A 12,466-nucleotide genomic window follows, 5' to 3' on the forward strand; every position below is an offset into this window, starting at 1 on the left:
GTCTTAGTGTTGTGTTTGCAAAGAAGTTCTCTAGGTGTTCTTAATAGTGCTTTCAAAAGCCTAGTGTGAGTAGAGCGATAACTTTTCCTAAAAGGGTTTCAAAGAGATTGAGTGTTGTTGTTGTTGCTAGGAAAGCTAGGTCAAGGTCTCTGTGTGATTCAAAGAAAGTTACTTTCATCTCTTGTGTCTTCAAGATAGGTGTTTTCTTTTCCCTATTATCTTGATTATCTGATTGTAATCTGTTATTATTAGTGATTGAGTTAATCTCTCTGTATAAAGTGATTAACAACTGGACGTAGGATCTTTTGAGCTGAACCAGTATAAATACTTGTGTCCAATTCAGCCTCTCTTGGTTTTTGTCCAAACACTAAGCATTCTGCTGCACATTTTCTATAGGGTGCAAAGAGTAGGGTTGCCTAGCGCTTGTAGTAAACAATAGAGACGTGTGTTGTGAATTTGGAGGGTGCAAAAAGAAAAATAGTAAACCCAAAAATTTGAAAACAAAGCAAGAGTAATGGAACTAACATGTAGTGGTGCACGAAAAAAGGAAGGGGAACGCATGACAAAGATACAGAAAGGAGAGTGTGAGAAAGGAGAAAAGTATGAAAGAAAAATTCTTCAAAACTAGAGTTTCTTTCCTTCGAAGCCAGCGTGGTAAATTTTATCAAAATTAAAAAAATGAAAACATGTGATACATAAAGCCACCTCAGCTTTATCAAACTTTGTTTGTCAATTAATCAATTCTGTATAAAAAACTAATGAGAACCAAGGAAGTTGTACCAACACACGTAATATATTAAGTCGAGGAAAACTATTCATGGACCACCCCATGCATCAAGAAAAAGAAACGCAACCTCCAATAATAAACCACCACAGAAACGCATGCACTACACCCTCAAACAAATGAGTTTTAGGAACGTAAAGAAAAGTCAAAACCATAAAATGAAGAACCTTCTATCCTTTGATAGCACCCACTTGTCTTTACTCAAAGCCCCTCACCTGATCCATGAACGTAAGAAAACTCCGAACTAACCACTTCCAAAAGAAAACAATCCTAGAACCAATCGTGAAAAGTACTACACTATCCATCCACTACACACGCTATAACTCACACGAATTGGAACCCAAATGGTAGCACCCATACCACATATCCAACCCAAAACCCACAACATAAAAAGTCCCGCAACCACCTGCACCAACATGGAACAACCACGATTTCCTCGCACTCATTGTGAAACTACCACGAACCAGGCTCCAAGTTTAGAGAAATGATACAAGGGTTGTGCCTATTTGCTTGCGCTGAAAACTTCAAAAAACCCAACTATAGCACCAGGAAAAGAAGAGAAGACCTTCTATGTGTTAAAGGGAGACTAACCCCAAAAAGAAACGCATGGCTACACCGTAAAAAAGAAAGAACCCTGAAACTATCCACTTCTAATGCAGGCCATGGGTTCCTCAGATTAAAGAAGCATGTGGTGTGTAACGTCCCATTTAATTAATAAGCGTAATTTAAAGAAATGTCACGCACAAATAGTATAGCAGCGCAGTCCTGGGGTATTAAACACAACCCCTACAAGATCCTAGGCACACCACGATGCCAAAGCAAACTAGTTACAACATCCAACTGAAAACCCCAAAGGGAATTAAAACAGTAAACTAATACATGGGCTATAGCCCAGAAAGAAAACCCATCAAGATACAGATCTAGTCCAAGCGAACTATGCAGCAGAACCTCCATCACCCTGATTATTTCGGGGAGTTCTCACCTCTGCTCACATCAACAAGTTGATGATCATTGCAAAAGAAAAGACCACACCACAGAACATACAACACCAAATAGTAGGGTAAGCTAGGGTAGAAATCAATTATCATGCAGTCACATACTATCATCCAATTCAAGCAGTATTTATAAATCACCCCACATGTTATGACTTTCTCAAGCAATACACTAGACCCTGACTCGACTCATCTGGATACATATAGTCTGGTCGGATTCAGCGGATGCTTGCACTTGTGGTTGATACCTCTGCTCACCCCCGAGCTATGTGTTTCAAGTGTTACGATGAATCAATCCCTCACGCACAAGGTTAGCCTTAAAGAGTTTTAGGCCTCCGGCTACTCTCACCACAAGAGTCCGTCCGCTCTAAGTGACACTAACTGACTCCTTAGAGTGTCAGGATGCAACCTTACCTTAAATACTTACCAGACGATATAGATGGGGCACCACCATGGACACCCACTAACAGGGGCCATGGAATTACATCCCGACCACTAAAGCACGACCCTTAGATCCCACCTAGAGATCTCAAGGATTTATGTACTGACCATCAACCAATCATGTTCGTTCAATCAAGAAAGACCTATCATGCATATATATATATATATATATATATATATATATATATATATATATATATATATATATATATATATATATATATATATATATATATATATATATATATATATATATATATATATATATATATATATATATATATATATATATACACACACACACACACGACATCAATCTATATAACCAATCCTTTTTACGTTCCAGATCAATTCATACCAATTCATCATACTCCATCCATGAATATACCATTCCAACTCATCTCGTTACCATGCCACTTTAATACCAACCTCCTCATTAAGATCACATGCTAAGTTCATGTCAAACACATTATTCACAATTCATGAATCACATCACTCATGCATATTTATTTGTCTCATGCATTTAACACAATACTCAAATTAAAGCAAGGATTAACCATTCAAGATTCAAGGAAACAATCACACATCACACTGCCTCGCCCAGCTCCTCACTTAGGCTGAAGGGTCTCGCCCAAGCGAGAGGCTCTCGGTCAGGCGAGCCCCCTTCGCCTAGGTGAGGGCTCGAAAAGGGGAACAGTAGCCTCACGCGGGATCTCGCTTAGGCGAGACCCCTCTCGGTTGGGCGAGATGCTCACTCGCTCAAGAGTAACGTGGGTCGCCTGAGCGACCACTCGCGTGAAGTAGCTTGGGTGAGCCTTTATTGATCTCACCTAGGCGAGACTTGCTCATTTAGGCGAGAAAACACGGGCTCACCACTATCCTCTCGTGCACAAACACTCAACAGGTCACAAATGGCTCAATACTACCATACACAGGTTCGCATCAACACACCAAGCATATTAAAATGATGAAATAGTAGCACAATCAGCACAACACAAAAGAAAGGGCGAACCCTAGCCTCCAGTACCTGGAAAACAAGCTAGCGGAACACTCCGACACGCACATAGTGAGCACGACTGTCCTAAGAGCTAGAATAAACGGTAAAACAGAAAAAAGGAACGAGTTACTACCAAACCCTAATGGTAAAAATGGAAATAGGCCCAGAAAAGGGGAATCATGAGCTGCGGAATGACTTAGGTGGAGCGGAAACCTGACTAGAGCTAGCTTGAAGAAGGTTGACGGCTAACCCTAACAGAGAGTTGCGGCTGCTCAAAGGAGGCAAGGAGGAACATGTTTTCTGAAAATTGAATGAAAGAATGGAATTAGGGCAGATTAGGGTCTGAATCCCCATTGGGCCAACCCTTAGACCCATTATATTAGGGCAACCCTTTTAATTTAGGGCAGAAAAGGAAAACGGAATTTAGTGGGCCTTACATTCTCCCCAACAAGAAAATTTTCAACCTCGAAAATGAAAACTTACCAGGTAAAAAGATGCGGGTGTGATTTCCTCATATCCTCCTCTAACTCCCAAGTAGAGTCACCAGTCCTCCGATCCCAGATAACTTTGACAAGATTGACCGGTTTTCCTCTACGTTCCTTAACTCGACTCTCCTCCAAGGCAATGGGTGGCACTTCCACAGTAAGATCCTCTCTGATCTGTATATCCTCAGATTCCAACACATGAGCCAGATCAAACACATACCTCCTCAGTTGTGACACATGGAACATCAGATGAAGGTTTGCCAATTGAGGAGGCAAAGCTATCTCATATGTCACTAGTCCAATCCTCCTAGAGATCTGATAAGGACCAAGAAACTTGGGCGAAAGCTTTCTTGAGCAGAGGGCCCTTCCCACGCTAGTGGTTCGGGTCACTCTCAAGAACACATGATCCCCAGCTGCAAACTCTAAAGGTCTCCTTCTACGGTCAACGTAAGCCTTCTGTCTACTCTGAGAAGCCTGTATTTTGCTCCTCACCATTCTCACCTTCTCAATGGTTTGTTCTAATAACTCTGGTCCAACAAGCACTGCCTCCCCATCTTGATACCAACAGAGAGGGGTCCTACACTTTCTGCCATAAAGAGCCTCATATGGCGTCATGCCAATGCTCACATGAAAATTGTTGTTGTAGGTAAACTCAATCAACGGTAACACTTCATCCCAAGCTCCCAAGTGATCCAGTATACATGTCTGTAATAAGTCCTCAAGTGTCTGGATCGTCCTCATGGTCAACTTGGTTCCAAAAGCATCTTGTAAGGTTTGCCAAAATCGTGATGTAAACCGAGGATCCCTGTCTTATACAATGCTCGAATGTACTCCATGCAGTCTTACAATTTCCTTGATGTACAGTTGGGCCAACTTTGCCATGCACATCCTCAAGTTCATCACCAAGAAGTGAGCACTCTTAGTCAATCGGTCCACTATAACCCATATTGTATCATGCCCCCTAAAAGTCCGTGGCAAATGGGTCACAAAATCCATGGAGATACTGTCCCATTTCCACACTGGTATCTCCAAGGGTTGTAGATTCGCACCGGGTCTTTGATGCTCCACCTTCGTCTTCTGACATGTCAAACAAGCGGATACAAATTGTGCAACATCCTTCTTCATTCCCTGCCACCAGAAGGATTCCTTGAGATCCTGGTACATCTTAGTCATGCCAGGATGCAAGCTAAGACGACTCTTATGCCCTTCCTCAAGGATTAACCTTTTTACCTCAACATCATCAGGTATACACACTCTGCTCTGTAACCGCAGTATGCCATTATTACCCAAAGCAAAATCCTTTGCCTCATCTATCCCAAGTTGTTCTCGTACTCGGTTCAAGCTGACATCCAATAGTTGCCTCTCCCTAATTGAATCCAAGAAATCATTAGATATAGTTAAGGTACTACACCTAATGGACTCGGACCCAACTTCACCTGTAACTTCATATCTCTAAACTGCTCTAGTAGTTCCACCTCCTTAATCATAAGGTGTGCAGCATGTACAGTCTTCCTACTCAATGCATCAGCCACTACATTCACCTTCCCCGAATGATATAGCAGTTCAAAATCATAGTCCTTCAGGAATTCCATCCACCTCCTCTGCCTCATGTTCAGCTCCTTCTGATCAAACAAATACTTAAGGCTTTTGTGGTCGCTGAACACCCGAAACTGTGCACCATAAAGGTAGTTTCTCTCAAGGCAAATACTATGGCCGCCAACTCCAAGTCATGAGTGGGGTAGTTTCTCTCACGCACCTTGAGTTGTCTCGAGGCATATGCCACAGCCTTCTTCTCGTGCATCAACACACAACCAAGTCCGAGATGGGAGGCGTCACAATAGACGTCGAAAGGCTTCCTAACATCCAGGATCACTAGTATCGGAGCGCTAGTCAATCTTCTCTTCAGCTCTTGGAAACTTTCCTCACACTTATCTGTCCAGGTGAAAGGTTGGTCCTTCCGTGTGAGTTGCGTCAGGGGCGCCACTATCTTGGAGAATCCCTCAATGAATCTCCTATAGTAGCTTGCTAAACCCACGAAGCTCCTGATCTCTATTGCTGACTTGGGACTTTCCCACTTAACCACTGCCTTGACCTTTGCCGGATCCACTACAATGTCGTGCGCAAATATTACATGGCCCAAAAACTGAAGTTCATCCATCCAGAACTCGCATTTGGACAACTTGACATACAATTGCTTCTCCCTTAGGACACTAAGCACCAACCTCAGATGTTCAGCATGCTCCTCCTGAGTATTAGAATATATGAGAATGTCGTTTATGAAGACCACGATGAACTTATTTAAGAACGGTCTGAAAATCCAGTTCATGTAGTCCATGAACGCAGCCGGAGCATTGGTCACACCAAAAGGCATAACCACGTACTCATAGTGGCCATATCTGGATCTAAAGGCCGTCTTCTGCACATCATCGGCCTTCACCAATATCTGATAATATCCTGACTGTAGATCTATCTTCGAGAACACTGATGACCCATGCAGCTGATCCATCAAGTCATCAATTCTCGAGAGAGGGTACTTATTCTTGATTATCATCTTGTTCAACTGCCTGTAGTCCACACACAGACGTGAACTCCCGTCCTTCTTCTTCACCAACAACATTGGTGCTCCCCAAGGCAAAGTACTGGGTCAGATGAACTGCTTCTTCATCAGCTCCTCAATCAGTTTTTTGAGTTCCACCTACTCCGCTGGAGCCATACGGTATGGAGCCATCGATACTAGGTCGGTTCCTGGTACTAGATCGATAGAGAACTCCACCTCTCTATTGGGAGGCCACCCCGATACCTCGTCCGGGAACACATCCACAAACTTGTGCACCACCGGTATAACTAACATTTCTCCCTTCTCTACCTCCATATGAGCGAAGATTATGAAGCATTGTGCGCCACTCTGAATCTCCTTTACCACTCCCTAAGGAGATACAAACTCAGGCTCCTCTGAGTTAGGAAACAACAATCTTTTCTCTCGACAATCTATAAGAATTCGATTGGCAGAGAGCCAATCCATCCCTAAGATTACCTCCAACTCCTGTAGAGGTAAGCAGATTAGATTCACCTTGTACCTGCGTCCCTCTACCTCCACCGAACACCTAGCACATAAGGACGACGTCTTGACAAAACCCGACGCCGAAGTAAACATCGCAAGCTCACACTGCAGCTCGCACACCAGCAGACCCAAACGTTCCATACAAGCATTTGACACAAAGGAGTGTGTCGCTCCATTATCATATAACACACAACAACTAGCACCAGCGATCACACAATAACCAATAACCAAGTTACCTGAGCTTGCCGCCTTCGTCCCTGTCATGGCGAACACCCTGCCTGTCGCCTGAGGCTTGTTGCCTCTGTCCCTTTGCTGATGCTGGTGGGGTGTCTGAACTGGAGGCTGTCACTGCCCTAGCAATGGTGGGACAGTCCTTCCCAAAGTGGCCTTCCTTGCCACAGTTGTTGCACCGGCAGTAACACTCCATACACGGGCAAGCGTTCCTCAGGTGAGGGCATCCACATATATAACACTGTACTCAGCCCTACTAGGGAGGGAAACTCCTAGAGCCCTAAGACTGAAGGTGGGGTCTATCATATTGCCTCCTCCGCTCCTCATGTCTGGGTTTAGACCCAGATGGTCCACCAATCCTCTGTGGTTCCTGTGGCTGCTGAGGGCGCTGGCCTTCTACTTCATGTTTCATCTTCTCCATCGCTCTGGTCTTCTCTACCAAAGCGGCAAAGTCCTTGATGGATAAGGGAGCCACCATCAAGCGAATATCACCGCGGACACCATTCTCAAACTTGCGGCATCTCCATTCCTTGTCGAGCTGTAGAGTGTAGAAGCGTTTGAGGTGTTTGAACTTCTCAGCATACTTAGTCACCGATTTCCCTTCCTGAGTTAACTAGAGGAATTCCACCTCTTTGGCATACCTCACGCTGCTGTTGGGAAAATACTCTGAGAGGAACTTCCCCCTGAAAGCCTCCCATGTGACGACTTCTCCCTCTCCTCCATGATGGACTTCATGCAAATCCACCAATGCTTCGCCTCACCGGTTAGCATGTATACAACAAATGATAATCGGTTCTCTATCGGGCACATCTTCGCATCGAAGATCCTCTCTATATCCTTCAGCCACTGGTCTACTGCATCTGGGCTGACTCTACCGTCAAATTTCACCGGATGATGCTTCAGAAAATCTTCTAGGCTCCACTCCCTAACTATCGGTTGTGGCTCGGGACCAAAAACAGGTGCAACTGTCCTCTTCTCTTCCAGCTGCCGGAGGGCTTCCATTTGTTACCAATGAGCATCCTCAGTAGCGACCCTAGCAGCCCCCATCTGCTGCATCACTAGCTGTTGTTGCTCGAGCGACGCTATCTGTTGCTGTGTCATAGTAGCTACCATCGCCTCTATTGCCCTACGATATCGGGTATGTCACCATTAGAGGATTGTGGAGTCTTACGAGAAGGTGCCATTGTTCATTGGCACACAGAAAATCACTTCGTTAGGCTTGATAAGACAAGAAATTTAACTGGAACACTCAGAAAGACATAGAGAAAGCTAAGCAGACATCCAAGTCCACAGACCTAAGGAATGACCGCTCCGATACCATAAATGTAACGTCCCATTTAATTAATAAGCGTAATTTAAAGAAACTCACGCACAAATAGTATAGCAGCGCAGTCCTGGGCTATTAAACACAACCCCTACAAGATACTAGGAACACCACGATGCCAAAGCAAACTAGTTACAACATCCAACCGACAACCCCATCAAGATACATATCTAGTCCAAGCGGACTGTGCAGCGGAACCTTCATCACCCTGATTATTTCGTGGAGTTCTCACCTCTACTCACATCAACAAGTTGATGATAATTGTAAAAGAAAATACCACACCACAGAACATACAACACCAATAGTAGGGTAAGCTAGAGTAGAAATCAATTATCATGCAATCACATACTATCACCCAATTCAAGCAGTATTTATTAATCACCCCACATGTTATGACTTTATCAAGCAATACACTAGACCCTGACTCGACTCATCTGGATATATATAATCTGGTTGGATTCAGCGGATGCTTGCACTTGTGGTTGATACCTCTGCTCACCCCCGAGCTGTGTTACAAGTGTTACGATGAATCAATACCTCACGCATAAGGTTAGCCCTTAATGAGTTTTAGGCCTCCTGTTACTCTCACCACAAGAGTCAGTCCCTTTATAACCAATCCCTTTCAGGTTCCAGATCAATCCATACCAATTCATCATACTTCATCCATGAATATACCATTCCAACTCATCTCGTTACCATTCCACTTTAATACCAACCTCTTCATTAAGATCACATGCTAAGTTCATGTCAAACCCATTATTCACAATTCATGAATCACATCACTCATGCATATTTATTTGTCTCATGCATTTAACAAAATAGTCAAATCCAAGCAAGCATTAACAATTCAAGATTCAAGGAAACAATCACACATCACACTACCTCGCTCGGCTCCTCGCTCAGGCTGAAGGGTCTCGCTCAGGCGCGAGGCTCTGGCTCAGGCAAGAGGCTCTAGCTTAGGCGAGCCTCCTTCGCCTAGGAGAGGGCTCGAAAAGGGGAACAGTAGCCTCACACGGGATCTCGCTTAGGCGAGCCCCTCTCGCTTGGGCGAGATGCTCGCTCGCTCAACAGCAACGTGAGTCACCTGAGCGACCACTCGCGTGAAGCAGCTTGGGCGAGCCTCTATTGATCTCGCCTAGGCGACACATGCTCGCTTGGGCGAGGAAACCAGTGCTCACCACTGTTCTCTCGTGCATAAACACTCAACAGGTGACAAATGGCTGAATACTACCATACACAAGTTCGCATCAACACACCAAGCATATTAAAATGATGAAACAGTAGCACAATCAGCATAACACAAAAGAAAGGGCGAACCCTAACCTCCCGTACCTGGAAAACAAGTTAGCGGAACACTCCGACATGCACACAGTGAGCACGATTGTCCTAAGGATGGCCAAAGAGTTGGAATAAACGGTAAAACAGAAAAAAGGAACGAGTTACTACCAAACCCTAACGGTAAAAATGGAAATAAGCCCAAAAAAGGGGAATCATGAGCTGAGGAATGACATACGTGGAGCAGAAACCTGACTTGAGCTAGCTGGAAGAAGGTTGACAGTTAACACTAGCAAAGAGTTGCGACTACTCAAAGGAGGCAAGGTGGAACGTGTTTTCTGAAAAGTGAATGAAAGAATGGAATTAGGGTAGATTAGGGTTTGAATCCCTATTAGGCCAGCCCTTAGGCCCATTACATTAGGGCAACCCTTTTAATTTAGGGCAGAAAAGGAAAAAGGAATTTAGCGGGCCTTACATGGTGTAGGTTATTAAGGAGAATAGAAGTTGCACTACCCAACCCACCCCAAATGGAGAGCATCCCATAAAACCTGGACACCCATATGCGGCCACAGAACGACATTTGGAAGCCCCACCTACACCAACTTCGAACAATCCACTGATTCGTGCATCGCTCGAAGCATACTAAGAAAATGGTGGTACTCAACCTCAAGGATATGGTCACAATTCAGCAACAAAACAACAACATGAACAATACTCATACACTTATGCACACCCTTCAAAGTCTCATTCATTAAATACAAAAGATAAAAGAATCAACATAAAGACAAGGTCAAGCTTCTCTACCTTGATTGGTTCTTCCAACCTGTGTTTCTCTTGCAGCCTCTTCCTTCCCTCCCCCGGGTTATCTCTGCTTTTAAATCTTCCATTTTCTCTCCTCTCCCAAAAACCCTAACCTTAACCAATAAATATTTCTTCCATTTTGTGTTATTTGACATTTGGTTAAGATTCAAAAAATTTAAACCCATTTGTTTTTCCTATTATCATGTGGCAGCAATGAGAGTGAGAGAAAAAAAATAGTGATACAATGATCCTCATCATTTAACCCTTTTCTTACCCCATGACGTGTTCCCATGACGTGGCTTTATGATTTTAAGTTGAAAAATGATATAGTAACAACCAAAAAGTGACAACTTCTCTCACAACTTGACCTTGCAAGGTTTTTTTAATTTTTTTTTACACAATTTCCACATTGACCATGTTTGTCAAAGACAGCGCGCGAGAAAGGGAGGTTGATTCGTGACAGAAGTGGGTAAAGAGTAAGGAGAGAGAATAGTGGAGCTCGTTTCTTCCTCCACCCTCCAAGTTTTTTCTTCCTCCATCCTCCAAGTTTGTTTTTCCTCCCTCCCCCAAGTTTCTTTTCGACGGGGTTGGTGATTTCTCTGTTGGTGGTGCACAAAAAATATTTGGTTTACCCACTGCAACAAAGTCCTGGTATTTCGTGTTGTTTGTGGAAATGAGGCCTTTTTGTTTCGCTTTTTGGAGAATATTTGATAAAGTTTGGATTTTTTTTGTTATAGTGTTGTTGAACAGCGGAAGAGGAAGGTCTATTGTTGAAAAGAATCACTCTGAATCAGAATCTAAAAGATTGGTCTTTTTCGTTGTGTTGTGGCTCTACATTGGTGAAGAGGTAAGCAAAGCCATTGTTGAACCCAACCCATTATGGGAAGTGGGGTAAGGTGTAACACCCCAAATTTGGGATGTCACGGAACATTAGAAAATTTTTGCATTTAGTGGAAAAAAGAATTAACATTGAAAATGTACTAATAAAAACTTTTAACTTAATTTAAATTACATAGTTCAAACCGTCACTTTATCAAAAACATCAAATAACATTTGCGATCAAAAGAAAATTACATAATTTTTAGTATCTGATTTCAAATAACTAAATATATTATAAAAACTCCCGAGTCTACCCCAGCCTCTCGTCCATCTACTCCATGCCAAGATTATCTACAATATCATCTGCTCATGTATAACACACACGTTAAATGATCATCGCACATACAACAAACACACAAACAAACAAATAGGGGTAAGCTAACCATAAACAATGATATTCATAAAAGAAATTTAGCAAATAAAACATGTCCAATAATACTCAATGTCGCATTCAAGTAACACGAAAACATTATGATCACAATCCATCCTTCGTTTGAACACACAAACCCGAAATCCAAACAATCATACTAAACCAAACATAGCATCACATTCATCTTAAATCTTCAAATATAGTGATCATAATCAAGCTTTATGGTTCGATGCGTCCCACTTAACGCAGTCAGACTGTCTTCCTTATTCCTCAAGGAATTATGAGTAAAAATGTCAATGCATCGCACACCGGCACTATACTCGCAACGAGCCGAAATAAGGTGAAACATCTACCCCCTCCCCACTGCTTCACTCAGGCGAGAGGGTACAACACTCAAACCAATCCTCTACCACTGCTTCACACAAGACAAGATAACCTTTTCCACTTCTTCACACAGGCAAAAGAGTCTTCACTGGGTTCCTAGGTACGGAAAACCTCACACAACATTTAATTCCACCAAGAGTCTCAACAAGGCAAAACACTCCCATAATGCAACCCATGAGAATTACATATTGCCAACAAAATATACACCATCACATGCATGGAAAATAAACCATAACATAAACCCATCAACTTATCAAATAATACATTCATACAATGAACCCAACGAGTGACATTCATTCAAACACAATATAACATCACAATCAAATAAGTATCCTCAAACCAATGTTTAAACTACATAACCATGCAAGCCATACAAACCAAGAAAAAATCACCAATCCCACTGTGAATCACAACCTTGCACACCTTCATGCCTCAAAATCCT

General features: G+C 42.9%; 1 protein-coding gene across 1 annotated transcript; it reads right to left on the minus strand.

Moving 5' to 3' along the window:
* Positions 1-3,437: 3,437 nt before the first annotated feature.
* On the minus strand, positions 3,438-7,187 carry LOC146886892 (uncharacterized). The gene is made up of 9 exons (XM_085671922.1): positions 6,997-7,187; positions 6,734-6,956; positions 6,415-6,625; positions 6,074-6,180; positions 5,760-5,944; positions 4,930-5,065; positions 4,704-4,827; positions 3,759-4,508; positions 3,438-3,514 (listed from the first exon to the last, which is right to left on the minus strand). Exons 1-9 carry the CDS (start codon positions 7,185-7,187, stop codon positions 3,438-3,440), a joined length of 2,004 nt encoding a protein of 667 aa, XP_085528048.1.
* Positions 7,188-12,466: the final 5,279 nt, after the last annotated feature.

Source organism: Vigna unguiculata, chromosome 4 (genome assembly GCF_037176805.1).
Source record: "Vigna unguiculata cultivar grain cowpea cultivar isolate G323 ecotype 2 chromosome 4, ASM3717680v1, whole genome shotgun sequence".
Lineage (NCBI taxonomy): Eukaryota > Viridiplantae > Streptophyta > Magnoliopsida > Fabales > Fabaceae > Vigna > Vigna unguiculata.